Raw genomic sequence first — 17429 nt, 5'->3', positions numbered from 1 at the left:
TAACTAGTAAAAGAATTAATAAAATATGGCTATATGGAGCACTTGGGTGTGGGTATTGTCATTCGGTGATTATCCGTGTTCATCTCTTCCCCTTCCTTCTCCATTCAATGACCTTTTTACTATAGTCTACTCCGTCCTTCCAGTAACCGAGACACGCGGCTTCTAATATATCTTGTAGGGGGCACCTGTTTGTCTGGTGCTCTGATACCATTTTTAATCGAGGCGCGTCTTTCCGGTGCGATAGATCGAGCGGTTCCCAGGTATTCAGCGGGGTGGATATCGAGGGAACCAATCCCGCTACCAAGAGCAGTCTCGTTAAGTGTCTTAGAGATAAACCTTGCACCTGGGCTCCACGATCGTAGCTGGGCTGACAAGCACACCAAAGACAGCTTTTTGTGGATGCAGAAGTATAACTGAAGACAGCATTCAACCTTTTATTTTACTTAGAATTCAGACTTCTTCCCTCAAACACGTCTAACGGTGGTATGTTAACTGTGCTCAAATACACATCAGCCGTTCATCGCTTTCGCTTGTCGTTCTTTCACTTAGTGTTAGTAAGATGCGTTTGTATTAAAGGAGTATGAAAAACTTTTCTTTCACCAGCTTTGACAGGGAAAAATATTAGCATTTATTCTTCAATGAAACGCCACACCCAGGATGTTGCGGGCCGGGTACCACAAAAAAAAAAAAAAAAAAAAAAAAAAGAAAAAAACAAAAAAAAACTACACATGCAATCGTGATTTATAACACTCATGTCCTTCCTGTAATCATCTTGAGGGATGTATGGCGTGGAGTGCATTAACAAACTTGCTTCAGTTACTGACCAACAGACACCACGTTCTGAAGAGCCACAATGTGACCATTATATATCACACAGGATTATTTACGAGAAACCGAGACTTTCGTGAGAAGAGTCAGCGCCCAAATAATGCCCAAACGTAACCCTTTTTTATGAAAACAATTATTTTGTTGTGATGACAGGCCACTTAATGTATTTATTTGCTGAATGCTCCGACCTCATCCTAATTATGGCATAAAACTTGCGTAATGAAAAAGCAAACGTCTCCGAGAGTGTCGATGTCGTCTGTCGTTTTACGACACTTGCTACATGTAAGGAGAACGATGATGGAAAACTGCATTGCAAATAAAATATTGCACTGGCAAACAGTAAAAACATTGCAGTGTAAGAACACGGACGTGTATGACAATTGTTCGTGGTGCGAACAGCCCTGTACTGCTGTCTCTACAGTCTTTACGGTAAACGGTTTTCACTTCCGGCACGCTCAGGATTAACCCATGCAATCCCAAATCCCTTCAGGAATAGGAATTTTATCTGAGAAACCTAGGTGAATTAACCTCGATCACTGGCTGGTAATATTATTTCAAACGCTTCAATCAACGATAATGATTTTAGATTCACATGCAAGTCTTTATACAATTAATACACAAGTTTTACTCGCAATGCAGTTCATGTTTTGTAAACTGTTTAACTCATTACATGCCACACGTTGCATGCCTTCATAAGAAGTGCAAGTAAATTTTTTGTTGAAACTACTACATCACTGCTACTTAGTGCATTTTGTTATTGTAGCTTAGCGGTTTGAACATCTCATTATTGATACCTTTTCTTATTTTGAAATAAAGGAAAGATTTCGAGACAGTGAAAACAGATCTTCCTGTAAGTCCGCGGTAAACGCGCGTAACAAATGCTCAGCTGTGTGGGGAAGTCGGACAGAAAGTTAATTAAAATCTCCGCTATCTGGCAAACTAAGGCAAGGTGTTCAATACTGTAACTTTGTAAGCGCTTTATTCCCATGTTTTTGCATCTGATGTTGAGTTTATGTTTAGACTCTGGAACGACCCCTTTATGGTAGTCTGTTGTTGTTAAGTTAAAAAAACTGGATTTATATTTTCGTGTTCCATTAGGAAACAATTTTGAAAAAACGAATAATAAGCGTACAAATTTTAAATCTTGTTGCATATGACTTAGCTGGCATTTTTTTTTGGCAGTGTTGTGTACAGTGTTATATGTGATTTGCATGAAAAAATAGTTCACACGCACATACACAATTACAGAGATATGACACTTCAACAGAAATGATAGCAAACATTTATGTAAAATCTAATATTAGTAAAAGGAAAAACAATATTGATGGCAGTATGAAATAATATAAACCTGATATTTTATTTTTTAATGAACATGATCCTAAGCTATTGAAACTGGTCAAAGAATAATATCATCATAAGACAAAAGTGTGTCCCCAGGGACAAAATAAGAATGACATACTATGCCATAAAATCACATAAAATGAAACAATCCATAAGAACAATGGAAAATGTATAATACTTGATCTGTATACAAATAGTTTACATGAATAGTTTCATATATATCAGGGCTCTCTGTATTATCCTTATTGTAAATCCTAAAAATTCGACGAAAAGCTATAGACATTTGTAAAAGTAGATTGTATTCTTACAAAATTTTTGTCTTAGCAGTCACAATCTAAATCACTGCTATAGAGTTTTATTTTTATAGTTAGCAGTGTCATGGTTCACCAGTCATAGATTCATTATGCATGAAGTTCCCAACTATTCATACAGCAGGATATGATATTACCATAGTCCATATTTGAATCTTAATGCTAATGATGATGACATAAGTAAATTCTTGCCTATCCAAACTTTTGTGTAGGTCAGTTAAAGATGAGCAGGTTAACAGCAGAGTTGACGCTTGACCAAATTGATGAGTGGTTCAGCATTGGAAAGTCAAAGGCAATAAAGCTTGCATCCATTCCAGCTGGGACATTGCAGGGTCGGCTGCTTGACCCACAAACCGGAAAGGCCTATGTGCCAGAGAAACCTAATTTTGACCGCTACTATCCAGCATACAAAAGGTTGTTGTGAATGTTTGCATTTCAACAAAAAAAATTATTTGTGTGTCATTGCTTTCATGCATAGCTTGGAAGTTTTCTGTTTATTTGCAATAACTGAATAAATAAATAGAAAAATTTTCACAGTTGACTTCAGCTCAGACATGAAAATCTATGCATTTTGTATATGACTTCATATGCAGGGATGGAACACACCAGCCCTTTCCTGATGACTATATTCAGCAGCTGCGAAGGCAAGAGGAGACCCTTGAGAGACTTCCAGGGGTGTGCTTTTTTGCTTTTCTTTTATTGAAAAGTTTTTTTTTCCTTATAGTGTCTAAATGTTAAAATGTAGCATAATCATAGATCATATAAAAATATTGATGTGTTATGCATCATAAGATATTTCCTGACTTGTACTTGGTATGAGATTTTATGCAGTCTGATGGCCCAGCAATTAAGCACAATACAGTGACAGCGGGCTGCCTGGATTTAAATCTGTTTACAGAGCCAATTACTTGGCCTTGATACAGCTTTTATGCTGGCTTAGTCATTTCTTTTGCCTTATACCTGATATTAGTGTGTTGAATCACTAGACAATAGCAGATCTAAATTGTACTGTACAGGGGCATACAGAATGATTTCTAGGTTGTATCTAGACAAGTTTATCCCCCTTTATTGGTCATGTCAGCAGATGTCTCAACCATCATTCCTCTGGGAAACTTAACAACAGCATGGAGCAACTTGACATTGACAGCACTTTTGATGGCAGCATTCAAGTTTCCGGTAACACTGTGCCACACAATGCAACACATGTCTACGATTCATATAATTTCCAGCATCAATATGACCCAAAATTACCCATCACCCATCACCGGGAAGAGGTGAGAGTCTTTGTTTCTTGTGATGTTGTAGATGATGACTCAGTAGTACCTGAAGAAAAAAAGCAAACTTAAAAACCTTTTGAGACATTGGCCATATCTGCAGCAGATTGCCAAGTTGTACAGCCTTGAGTTGATAGAACAATGTAGGTAAAGGAAATCGGCAAATTGGAACTATGACTTTGTGGAAAAGATTGACTCTGAGGACTGTGAGTGGGTGTTGGGGGATGACCATGGGTTGGGCAAGGCTACTTCTCCACCTGTCTTCTCCTTGAGGGGCGGGTTGGCATAGGGGTGGGCTGAGTTTGGAAAGTACAGTTAAACTTTCTGTGGACTGCCTCAGCTAAGTGGCAGGTCTTCTGGCCTGTCTGCATCGGCTGAAATTCAACAGTCAGTTCAGAGCTGGCATGGACCAGGGACTGTTTAATTAAAACAAAGCATTGCAATGACTGTCACTCAGTATTGATGCAGTGCGATTTTGCCCAGTCCACTGAATGTCAAAGGGAAGAAATTCAAGTGCAGGTAAACAACAGGAGTAATTATGACTCTCTTAAGGTCAAAGGAAAGAAATGTTGAGCTGAACATCAGAAGTTAATTTTCACTGGCCTTTTCACATAGGATCAACTGACATAGGACGACAGAATAACAAAAAGTGCACAGAAACTGTGCAGAATAAGACATTTTATTCTTATGCTGTATAATTGTTGATATGTTTAAATTATCTCATTTTGAAAAACCAGCATGACTGATTGAGACTCAACAAACATTGTTGGCAACAGTAGTAAATAATAAACCTTTTATAGTCACCAATAATCGGAAACTGCTGTGATCAAAGAAAATCAGTGGAAACAACTATCACTGATACCAGCTATCACTGAAAGATCACAAAGAAGTACGAAGTGGAATTTCCCAAAGTATGATTTGTTCTTTGGCAGTAATACCATCTTTTCTGTGTCCTAGGTTGTTGCAAATATTGAAAGCAACCAGGTGACAATCATTCAAGGTTCAACAGGGTCAGGGAAAACAACCCAAGTGCCTCAGTTTATTTTGGATCACTATGCTCAAGAACAGCGCTACTGCAACATCGTAGTCACGCAGCCAAGGCGCATTGCTGCTGTTAGTATTGCCAGGCGTGTCTGCAAAGAAAGAAACTGGGCTTTAGGCACAGTTTGCGGATATCAGGTACAGAGATGCATAGTTGCTATGTGTTGTAGAAAATCCATTGAAAAGTCTGTTTATAGCTTTTATTTCTCAGTTTTCTTTAATTGTCTTAAATGATGCAATATTTAAGTGAAATGAAACCATTTATGATTCTGTGTAATCATTGTTTCATTTTCGGCATAGATTGGCATGGAGAGACAAGCATCAGAAGATACTCGACTGCTTTATTGCACCACTGGTGTTCTGAGAGAAAAATTTCTTGGCAAGAAGAATATGCATGAATACACCCATGTCATACTTGATGAGGTAAGGAATAGGCAATGTCTTTGCATCTAGCACTATTATTATTCTTCACTTCGTATGTGAAGTCTGAAATAGCAGTGTTTGTCAGAAGGCTACCACTTTTAATGAAATGTGAGGCGCTTGTGTATCATTTCTTACGGAAAACTGACAATTTTGCAGTTTAAAAAAATGTACTGCTTAGGAAGAGAGGAGATATATAAGATCTCAGTAAAACAATGTCTTGAACTTGATGGTTTCAGTATACAGCATTTTTAAAAAGTTGAAATAATTTACCTGTACATTTTTTTTAAAAGGTTCATGAACGAGATCAGGATTCAGATTTTTTGTTGCTGATTGTCAAGAAACTGCTGCGTACAAACTCACGGCATGTAAAGGTAACAAAAAAGCCATCTTAGATTTTATTTTATTCTGTGGAACAGAAAACTGTTTGTTTTGATTTTTTCTTTGAAGTTAAAGCATTATACACAAATAATTGTGCATCATTTTGCCGCATGCTGAACACCCACCTAATAGTAGACAAAACTGCAATGTAGGTATATTTCCTGCTACAATGACATGAAAAATGTGCTTTTTGTACCCAGGTTGTGCTAATGTCAGCCACCATGAATTCAGATGAGTTTGCCAGCTATTTCTCCCTTCCTGTGCGGGATGTACTGGAACCTGCCCCTGTGGTCAATGTGGAAGGACATGTCTTTACAGTTTCACAGTTCTTTATTGATAACCTCACGAAATTGGGACCGGTAAACAAGAAATTTATATTATGCTTTCAACATATTTTTTAGAGCTATTATAATACATTCTTTGTGGTATAATTTTGTACGGCAGTAGTATTGTAGCCTGCTTTTTAGGATAAATGAAAGCTGTTGTCAGACATAAGGGCATTTTTTGCATCTTTTCTTTGCTATGATTAATGATTTTCACAAAGTAATTTACCATACTTTGTCACTTGTGTATTCAGCTTCCACATTTTGAAGAATGCTACCCTCAGTTATATCCAGAGGTAGTGGAGATAGCAAAGTGTCTTGTACAGCAACTGGATAAGCTAGAGGAGAAAGAACAGGGGTAAGTGTGACAGTGGGTAATCAGTATGAGCACATGATTTAGTTTATTGATATAAAAGACTGCTGTTGCCTCTTAACAGTTTGTGTAAAACTACCAATATGCTAAGCAGTTTACTGGAAATATTTTGATGGGTGAAATAGAGGAAAGGATCTTATCCTGTGATATTTTGATGAGTAACCTAGAAGGAAGGCTGTTTATCCTGTTTTTTTTTTTTTGATAGGTAAAGTAGGGGGAAAGATAAGTATCCTATGATCAGCTGCTACTCTGTTTACCATTGTTCTCTCTCTCTTTAACAGCTGAATGGTATGAATTGTGATCAAAGTTTAAATATTAAATTTGTATGTTGCTTAAATATTTATATAAAATGAACAAATATTTATGATGTATGATGTTTTTTGGGTATACAGCATAGATCCGTCAACTGGGTTTGCTCCTGTCAGGGGATCGGTTCTGGTCTTTATTCCAGGTAAAAAATTAAAATTTGATGTTTGGAAAAGATATGACTATTTCTGTATTATGAATTCACCTTTTCAAAATTACAAATGGTTTGTACAAATATATAAGATTTATTGAACAGAAAATTGAGACCTTTTTTCTGCTTGCAAGAACTAGTAATTTTTAAAATGTATTTTATGTCGTTATGGACACAAAATTTCCATTTGAAGGTTGACTCAGCATAGCTGTCATAGTTTTCCTGGTGTACAAGTTCCTGTCAGACCTGCCTTGAAGTACTGTAGACTGTATATCTATCAGATATGATCAATGATTATTCCACAGAGTCTTGTTTTGAGGACACCAAAGTTTAGCAAACACCAAGCTTTAAGCAATCTCGACTTATTTGTATTTGCTTACAAATTGGTCAGGTGTAAGTGAGAGTGGTTACTTGTATTACAAAAAACTTTTTTACAGAAACTAAACTAAATTTTAATGTTTTATTAGATTCAATATAAAACACTCTTATTTAATGTCAGTGATTATGGCTACCCTACTCTATAGCAGGAAAAAAATGGTTTGACGCAGGGGAGAGAGATGAGGATACTTGTCAGGCCAGATGAAAGTGATTAACATTTGCTGACCTCCCTCCACGGAGTCAAACAGTTCGTTTCTCAACACAGAGTAGAAATTTGACCTTTAAGATGAAGTAAGAAATACTAGATATGCATAAATGATTAAAATTTTAGAGAAATAAATTGGTTATAGTTAATAAAGTTTCAGTTGTTATATCCCTTTTCAAATATCATTTTAGGATATCAGGAGATAGCAACGATGTTTGAAACCCTCCAAACCATCACAGATAAGCACAGGTTAGTATCTTGAAAATTGTTTTATATCTTAGTCCAATGTTATTGAAAATAAAACTAAGCATATTGACTAGGAAACAGAAGCTGATAGCTTGCATTATGCAATGTCTTCTCATTGTTACAGACTGACTGTGATTCCCCTTCACTCTACAATCACACTTGATGAGCAGAGCAGAGTGTTTTTACCACCAGCCAAAGGATACAGAAAAGTAAGCATATCTACAGTTGGCTCAGATTTGTAGAATTTGATTTAGTGATGGTCTTAAGCAAAGGGCCATCATGTGTTGCATGCAGGTGTGTTACTAGTGTGTAAGCTGGCATGTTCTGTTCCATGCACCGTAGGATCAACAGATTTACTGTTTAAACAACAGGCCTAAATCTTTTTTATGAAATGTCCGTAAAGTTTCTTATTTTGGTAATTTTTTTTTTTGCTGGTATGTGAAATGTTTTTTTCAAGGAGTGCTTTATTCTTTATACTGTAGCACTGCACTAGAAATAAGGGTAACTGAAAGAGAAAGCAGATGTTTATGCATGTGAAATGTTGCAGGTTATTCTGTCTACAAACATTGCAGAGAGTTCAATTACTGTGCCTGACATTAAATATGGTAGGATTTACTTATTCTTAATATGTTTTCTTTCTTTCGTTCATTTATTCTTGGTGCTGTACCAAATGTAACTAGATGTAGATGTCGCTCTCAAGCTACTCACTTCCTGCTGTCCACTCCCAATTAGCTAGGAATTGACCAGTAAAGAGAGAAACACAAAATCAACCAACTACAACTCTCTTCTTGCCTGGCAGGAGAGTACACGTGACATGAAAGATCCTTTGCTTGCCATGGGGCTATTATCCTCTCTTGCTCTCTCTCTTTTGCCTGTCATGATCTTTGCACTTGCGATGTGATGTTTGCTGCTCCTGGTCTGAGGGCAAGGCAGTTGGGTGCAGGTTGTAAAAGACAAACAGCATTAGGAGAGGATGCCATGTCCTGCTAAAACATATGTTACGATAAAGTTAAAGGTAGGGCTAGATAGCGAGGAACACTTCATTCCATGCTGGCTGGCTAAAGCTGGCTGCTACATTGCTACTTCTGGATGAAGGTTGGGCATGTCTGTGACAGCTCACCTTTTAGAAATATGCTTCAAACATTCGACCAACTGACGGCTCACCATTTTGTTCTCTTGTGATTTTTTTTTTTTAAAAACGCTGGGGCTGTAAACTTCATCCTAAATAGACAACAACTCCTTCCACCTTTTATTTATTCTCCATATAGTTATCTGTCACAGTACAAAGAAGAAATACCATTTTTGGTAGCAAAATTTATTACTTACTAAAAGATGTAATTGCTAGTTCCCTTCCACATCCTTGCTGTGGGTCACTATTCAGTTCCTGCTAAAATTTGGAGAGTTGCACTTTTCAGCCAGGCAGAAAGGAATGGGGGTGAGTGGGTTGATTTTGTGTTGTCTCTATTTATTGTTCATCCCTGGCCAATCAGGAGTGGACAGCTGGAATTGAGTAGCTAGAGGGTGATATCTGCATACATTTATCTGGTAATTGCTCTGGGGGTGGGGGGTAAGTGTTTACTACCTTTCTTAACATTTTTCATAGACAAAGAGTTTGTTAGTTTGCTTCTACAGAAATGTACATGGGAAAGATATTTGCCAGATGACAAAGTCATACATTTTTTTATGGGAACAAGATTATAAAAAATGTATTAGTTTCATTGTTTTAACTCTGATGTTCTGTGATGTTTAAATGCTTTGGTTTGGTATTTTGGATGTCAGACATCTCTTGTTAATAACTTGTCGAATTGAGAAACCTGATAATACAAGTGGAATGTCCTCCACTTTGGTATCACTGAGTAAAGGTTGGTTGTTATTTTTCCATACTCATAAGTGGGTGGGTGAAGGGGAACATTTTATTAGCAGGAAGGAATCAGTATGTGTGATATTACCAACTTAAGTAGTGTTTGTTTTCTTGATTGCATGATCCTTCATGAATAGTCAAATTCTGAAATATGTTGACACTTCTATTGAGCACTGTCCTTTTGCATACTATAAAACTATTTCAACACTACAGCGTATCTGCATATTAAATAGAAAATAGAAAAGATAAAAAAAAAAAAGAAAATAAATTGCAATTCATGTTTTTATATATATATAAATAATCAGAGAAATGAAAACTCAAATTTAGCTCAAATTAAGGCAGGGTTCCTAAAGTAAATGCGTAATACTTACACTTAAGTGATGCAGTATATTCCGATTAAGCTCTTGTAAATTATGTAATTTTCTTTTTGAATTGTTTGTATAAGCTGGATTTAGTAGGGAATTTATATTACATTTTACATGTTCTTTCTGCAGTGATTGATTTCTGCCTGACAAAAAACATGATTTGTGACCGCAATACCAATTTTACTCACCTGCAGGTTGAGTGGGCATCTCACTCTAACTGTACACAAAGAAAAGGTACATTTTTAGCTTTAAAAATGTTGGCTTTGTTTTGTAAGATGATAAATTTACTGATTAGTTTGTTGATCTATGATCATTGTAAAGGTACCACTACAGTTAGACTAAATTAAAGACATTTCTTGAGGGAAAAGAGAGTTGGGTGTTGGCAGGAATAAGAGACAATGCTCATGTGTTAGTAAAATAGCTGTATAGATAGTCCTCAGATTAATATATGCCATTGTGTCAAAGAGAAACAGAATTTTGCCTGTTAAATATTTCCAGTTTAAAATGACCTTTAAATTCACAACCAGGTTTTTGGTAAAAGTTTGTGGTTCATACTCCTTTAAAAAGGCTATAAATAATGTCAAATGTTGGGTATAAATTGGTGCTTAGAGGTACAAACCTGGTGATCTCTTTGCAGGACGTGCTGGGCGTGTGTCACATGGCCGCGTGTATTTCATGGTGCCTCGTGACTTCTATGATAACTGTCTGCCATCTTTGAGCATCCCAGAAATGCAGGTGAAGATGTGCTTTGTTTAGCTTACTTTAGTCCTGTTAGTTAAGTATTGTAGCCTTGCAGTTAAGCAGGAGGAATATTATTATTGCTATTCAGAGTAATAAACTGTTGGAAAATTAAATATTTCTATGATGGCCTTTTACTGAGTTCAACTGTGTTCTAAATAAGCACAGCAGAGAATGCTTAGTATAGAGGTCTCAGATATTTAAAGTTTTGATAACTGTTGGTTGACAGAGGTGTCCCCTGGATTTGCTGGTGCTGAAGTCAAAGTTACTGGAGATGGGAGAGCCAATTGCTGTCCTCAGTCAGGCTCTCTCACCCCCAGACCTCAATGACATTGAATGTACTATTCTCAGTCTCAAAGAGGTGAGTGGAATGAAAATCGTCATCTGGTCAGCTTGATTTTGGTTTTTTTTTTGGTTGAAATTTTGAAATGATCTTGCTGTCTGTGGAATTGGCATTTCTGCAATGATAAGACCAATTTTCTGCCTTAGTGTCTTTAGGAAAAAATGGTGGCATTCTCTTAAAAGTAATTTAGTGTTGTTTACTGCTTTCAATGGTGGTCATTTTATTTTGGAAGAGAATGTGCATGCTGCATCTAAGTGCATCCAGGGTGTTTACAGCTTAATGCCAACTGCTAATGTGTCACTGGGAAGTGATCAAAGTTGCATGTCAACTTTAGTTAATATTGTGTTAATATTAACATCGTGTTAAGACTGTCCAGTGTACTCATGCAGTCGTGATATAAGAAGTACCTCGTGAATCCAGACAGTTATCATAACTCACAGCATGAACTCCTGGTTTCTTATTTTATGGTATGGTAAATCTTGATTATGAATTGATTAATTTTGTATGGAATCTTGACGAAATTCTGCACTGAAGAACCATATAGAATATAGCATAAACAAATAAAAAAAAAAGTAATTGGATTAATACATTTATGATAAGGTAGTTGTCACCAACTATCTTTCACTTGGTTTCTAATTCCTTTAGGTCGGGGCCCTTTGCATTCAGTCTGAGGGTACCATAAATCGCTATGATGGAGACCTTACCTTTATTGGCCGTGTCTTGGCAGACTTGCCTGTGGATATTCGTGTGGGCAAACTGATGATCCTTGGCTATGTGTTTGGCCTTCTGGAGGAATGCATTATCATTGGTAAGAATATTAGTTTTGGTGTACTTTTACAAGAATTGGAGCTTGCCAGTTTTGAAAACAATATGTTAAGACTGAGGAATCATTTTTATTTTCAGGAGCTGCTCTTTCACTAAAAAGCTTGTTTTCCAGTCCTTTCCAGAGAAAGTTGGATGCCTTCAAGTAAGTATCAAAATGCACAAATTTAGGGGGCAAACAATTTTGCTACTTGCAACTAAGGGGTCTCATAATTGCAATGGATATTAGAATGGCTGATACCAAAACTGTTAGAGTTATCTAGGTGTTTCTTCTTGCGTTAAACGTGTTCTTGGATGACACAGTACTAGGAGCTTTCTCTGTAGTTAGACTGCATTTTGTTTGTGAGTCAAGTATGAATGTGGTGTGATTATATATGAGGGACTTGCTTTCTTATGTTACAGGCACAAGCTGAGTTGGTCTGACAACTCCCTGAGTGACTGTCTTGCTATATTGAATGCATACAGAGTGCGTACAATCTCCAAATAGATATTCTCACATAAACTGATGTACTTAATGGTTCCTAAAGTAAGTTAAGGTGTAATATTTTCATGTAAAGGAAATAATTTTTCGTTTTACTAGCATACCACTGAATGTTTGTGCTGTATCTTGCATGGCTATATCTACTTCTTGGTGCCTAGGTATGGGAGAAAAAGAAACAGCTGAGGGAGTTCCAGCGCACAGGACAAACGGAAAAGGACTGGGGACTGAGCAACTTTATTCAGATCAGGAGCATCAAAGAGGTGGGTGACCTGGCTGTGACTTTCCTTTTCCTACTGAGTTGGATGACTAACTGATAACTGTATAATGACAATACAAATACAACTATGCATAAAACATGACAAACTTTGTAGAGAGAATTAATTTTTTTCATCCATTCAGTTGCTCAAACTCTTAAGAAGAATGCTAGCATTGCCAGTGTTATGAGTTTAGGGTATGGAGTTGAGATGGGTCTGCAGTTGTTGCTATTTCACACTCAGGTCTTCATTGGGCTTATTGCGTTATTGCTCTGTAATTGCGATGCCACCAGTCTCATCATGGAAATTGTTTTTACAAAATAGTTTTTTTTTAATCTGTTTGTTCTGGACATCATTTTGGTTTCTTTTTATTTTTTATTTTTTATTTTTTATTTTTTAACTCAGTAGATCAAGAAGTGTACATCTAGGATTACTGCATAAGTAGGCACCGACATTTGGGTTAAATCATTCCTTACAGACAAAAACAAAGCAATCTATCGCTTAGAAGTGGAGTGACGGCATAAAGTACAATGTGTTCCAATATTTACACCTATTAACCTACAATAAAGACAACTATGATTGGTACACCATTTTTAAGACAAATTTTAAACGGGATTTGCAAGAAATATAGCTTTTGTTTTCTTATACTAAATGCAAACAAAAGATGGTAAGTGCATGAACGTGTCATTAGTAGGTTATGAAGCAGAAATTTAAAAAAAAATTGCTTTAGGTGAGCGAGCTGGTGAAAGAACTGGAGCAGCGACTTGAGAAGTTTAACCTGCTAAAGGTGCGACCTTATTCACAACACGAAGCTCATGCCCAGGAGTCCACTGACAGCCAGAACTTACTGTTGCTGAAGGTAAAAAAAATTGATAGTTTTTCCATTTTCTTTCTACTCATGATTTTAATTTGGAGGTATATTTTTTTGTGGGGAGATGACTATTGTAATAATACTAGTCGTCTTACAATTAACGTCTTCGACAGTGTAATTTTTCATTTTGAAATTGTCTGCAGATAGTCTTGTGTGGTGCTTTTTATCCCAACTATTTCCTAAAAAAGACAGTAGAAGAAGATGAGGCAGTCAAGTGCCTTTCCAACCATGACCCACTGAACACAGTCATGGTAAGTTATGAGTACTTATGGATGTTATTAGGATCAGTTGAGGGTTTTATAGTTTCTTGCAATAAACTGAAAATTCCTAATTCATTTTCATTGAGATGTTGTACAGTCTTTATTCATCAATCAAGGATTGTCTCATAATAGAGTTACACACCCAACAGGATTGAAAATGATTTGCTGGTGGTGGTTAGAGTGCTGGGAATAGTAAAAGAGGGTGGGTCACGCCAGTTGTTGGGGAACAAAGTTTAGTTTTACTGTGTTAAATCTGGAAGTAAATGTCATTTAGAAAGAAGATATACAGCAGGAGTGAAATAATAATACAAGATTTGTATAGCACATACTTGCACTCATAAGGATCATGCTCTTAGCGCTTAAGAACAAGAATGAGACATGGACAACATATGAGGGACAGAAGAACAAACAACATATAAACAGTGAAATGATAAACAGCAGTACTGATGAGTAAATGAAAAAAATGCAAAGAGGAACCAAGTAACAATGACAGAGTATTGGGATCTTGCAAAGGAAAGCGACCAGGGAAGCGGAAAAGAGGGGAAGGATGTGACAAAGGACTAAGCATTGTGTGGACTGTTGTCAGGAAAATGCATAAGGAAGAGGTGCATTTTCAGTGCACTTTTAAAGGATTCAATTATGGGTAGGTGGCGAATATGGAAAGTGAGAGAGTTCCATTGTTTTGCTCCACAATAACTAAAAATCCTTTGAACATATGTTGTTATGCTGGTAACTGGGATAGTTAGGAGACAGTGTTCAGAAGAAGAGTATAGTTTTCTGGCTGGGACATAAGGGAAAAGACGTTCAGAGAAATAATCAGGGCAGGAGCCTGCAAAGAAATTAAAACAGCATGCCCAGTTTGTACAGGATGAGAGCAGATAAGTAGCCAGTACAGAAATTGAAGAAGAGTGACATGGTCACGCTTCCTAGCAATTAAATTCAGTACTTTCTGGAGTTTATGAAGAAGGTATGCAGGGCTGCCAGCAAGCAAGGAGTTGCAATAATTAAACGGAGAAAGAACAAAAGCACAGACAAGAGTGTTGAGAGAATGTGACAACTCATAATAGACAGACAGACAGCTGTAACTTGTTTATCAAGAGTCATGTCTGCAGTGACAACGAATTCCTGACGGATGATTCAAAGGTGATGTTGGTTTTGTACACCTTAATGTGATTTGGCAGACAAATGAGTAAAGGGTGATTTCTTCTTCTCGAGCATAGGAGAGCTTCCGTTTTATCATTGTTGAGTTTAAGTATGTTTGTTACAATCCAGTCTTTGACATCACTAATGCAGGCTATGAATGGGCTAGTAGCAGAGTTAAACTCAGCTGGTAGAGTGGAGGAGTGCAGTTGTGTGTCTCAGCATTTAATTCATGAGAAACCTGGTGAGACTAGATGAAAGTGGTTTTGTGAGCAAAGTGAACAGAACTAGGCTGAGTACTGTCTTGAGGAGACCCCACAGGAAAGTGAAGCACGGTGAGATGTTTGACCATCAACGAACACAGTCTGCATCCTATTAGGGAGATAGGAGTTCGACCATGCCAGTGCAGGTCCAGTAATTCCATAGAGGATGTGGAGTCTATGAAGGAGCAGAGGAGTCATTAGTGTTGAATGCAGAAGACAGAACCAGTAGAGTTAAGGCAGAAACATCACCACTGTCAAGGGCAGATAATGTGATAATACTTTTCAGACTTGAATTATCCTCATGAGAATCTGAGAGAGGGTCTTGTGCTTTTATCTTTCCATAACTAAGCTTTGCATAAAGAGAAGTAAAGAGTGCCACTCCTGATTTGATATGAGAAAACAAAAATTTGATTGCATTTTACAAGGTACGAGGGCTACCACAAATCAAGGTTTGCTGTACAAGGATCGTCTGGTTCAAATATTTTCTGACTGTGGCAAGAACCCATCAGTTACTGTTGAAGAGTCTCGGTAAGACTATTTTTGGCTAGACTTGTTGATGTTTTTGTTAGTCATTGTCCTTCTAAAGAGCTTTTATGGACTAGTGTGACTTAAGCATAAGCAGTAGCTAAAAACTGTGCTTGTTTGTTGCTCCGATTTCCAACACAAAGTGTTTTGATAAGTTTATAAATCTGTAGCAAAAGATTAACAAATAGGTCAACAGGTAACGACAAATGAAACTGTTGGAGTAATATAAAAATGATAAGCTTGGTATGTAGAAATTATTTTTTATTGCTGTTGAGTAACTCTAGACTTTTTAGAAAAGCACTAGTACTGCATTATTATAAGCTTATGGTACAGAGATATGATGGGTCTGATATGATGGGTCTGTAGTTATCTCTACTGCATGCAATTGTATTTTAAGGGCCTACATCAGTTTCCCATGGACAAACACCTCCTGGAAAAAACAAAATGGTGTGCATCCTGCAGTATACACAGCTATTAAGAAAAGGTATGAGGATTTGTTATTTCAGAACTTACTTGAATGATTAAAAGTTCTGATTTCCTGTTCTGATTCTCAGTCTTGCTCTCTGTTGAGGTAAAATCTGAGCATTCATCAGAAATGGTTGCTCCTGCAATTTCTATGTTATAACCCGTTTATGTAATAAAATATTCTAAAAATGCAGACATTTGCAATGCATGAATGCACACCATAAGTGTTGAGAAGTCACAATGCCAGGCTAAACACAAAATGTAAAGTGCAAGTATGGCTGCATGCAACTTTATAAAGTTAGACTGCTAGAAATCTCTAACCAGAAATTACTGTTGTAGATTACAGCATTGTGTTTATTTGTTTCATTGTGGAGACATCTTCGAATACCTATGGTACTAGACAGTTATGATGCAGTGGAAGTGAACAAAATGATGAAAGTTTTGGTTGAGGCACAAGAACAAGCAGCTTCCCAAGGCCTGCTTCGTACCAACAGGTTTGTTTAACATGTGCGCGTATATATATATTGTGTGTACATGTATTTGTGTGTATATAGAGTAAAAGAGTGTATGTGTGATACAGTTTTCTATATGTGCACATTAACATGAGCATCTGGCATTGCCTGAATGGGTCTCTCTCTCACATACACATGCACGATATCCTGTGACATGATGTTGATGTGAGGGACATAAAGACTGCTAGCTCTGTTTGCAGAGACAAGATTAAAGGGCAACAGGGAAGTCAGGAAGTTGTGGGAGAGGTCGGGGTATTGTGGCTTTTTATGTAATCAAGCTTTGCTGTATTGGTATAAATATTTTGGAGCCACAGGTAATATAATGTGTAACATAACTATTAAAATGTTGAGGACCATAGTATACAAACCTCCCATAGATGAGAGGACAATTCCTGTAAAATTTGAGTTTTAGAATTAGGCTTACATTTTAACCAAAGGCTGGATGTTGATGCCTATCGGTCAGTTAAAATATTTATGAAATATTAGTAGCTTAGCTTAATGATAGCCCTAAAGCCAGCCCAGATTGCCATACTCTACCTTTTATAAGATGCAGTAAGAAAGTTTGCTTGTCTGAATGTATGATTGAATTTGTGTTGTGCTTGCGAACTCCATGCTCTGGTGCATTCTGTGTATAGGATGGCAGCTGCAGATTCTGTCTTGCCATCAGAGAACATCGCTGTGATTCCCCACCCAATAGCTGTGCCAGAACCATCAATGAGTGTCCTAGAGATTTTGATCACTGAGGTATATCACAAAATTATATTCAAGTTTCTTTAAGTTTTGCTTTGTATGATTCTTTGTCAGCAGTCATCATGTGTTTGTCTATATCTACATCACTTTTTTTTTTTTTTTTTGTGACATGCACATGTGGTGGGTGTATTTGACTGCTGATGCTTCTTGAAATGCTCGAAAATTGAAAAATTGAAGTAATGTAAGAGGTTTTTTTTGTGT

General features: G+C 37.0%; 1 protein-coding gene across 1 annotated transcript in view; it reads left to right on the top strand.

Annotated features, from left to right (window-relative positions):
- Window positions 1-17429, top strand: part of LOC112569938 (ATP-dependent RNA helicase TDRD9-like) — a 39507-nt gene that overhangs the window by 13734 nt on the left and 8344 nt on the right. The window contains 26 exon segments of the mRNA XM_025248043.1: window positions 2693-2894; window positions 3074-3155; window positions 3565-3754; window positions 4712-4933; window positions 5096-5218; window positions 5509-5589; window positions 5797-5955; window positions 6174-6277; window positions 6685-6743; window positions 7524-7581; window positions 7703-7787; window positions 8126-8183; window positions 9934-10038; window positions 10442-10539; window positions 10772-10903; window positions 11531-11693; window positions 11789-11852; window positions 12110-12173; window positions 12347-12448; window positions 13173-13301; window positions 13457-13564; window positions 15402-15414; window positions 15417-15504; window positions 15899-15985; window positions 16341-16460; window positions 17114-17222. Of these exon segments, the coding sequence (XP_025103828.1) occupies window positions 2846-2894; window positions 3074-3155; window positions 3565-3754; window positions 4712-4933; window positions 5096-5218; window positions 5509-5589; window positions 5797-5955; window positions 6174-6277; window positions 6685-6743; window positions 7524-7581; window positions 7703-7787; window positions 8126-8183; window positions 9934-10038; window positions 10442-10539; window positions 10772-10903; window positions 11531-11693; window positions 11789-11852; window positions 12110-12173; window positions 12347-12448; window positions 13173-13301; window positions 13457-13564; window positions 15402-15414; window positions 15417-15504; window positions 15899-15985; window positions 16341-16460; window positions 17114-17222 (2652 nt within the window). The 5' untranslated portion in view covers window positions 2693-2845.

Source organism: Pomacea canaliculata, linkage group LG8, assembly GCF_003073045.1.
Source record: "Pomacea canaliculata isolate SZHN2017 linkage group LG8, ASM307304v1, whole genome shotgun sequence".
Classification (NCBI taxonomy): domain Eukaryota; kingdom Metazoa; phylum Mollusca; class Gastropoda; order Architaenioglossa; family Ampullariidae; genus Pomacea; species Pomacea canaliculata.
The sequence above is the reverse complement of the archived record's forward strand: the minus strand, read 5'-3'. Positions and strand labels throughout refer to the sequence as shown.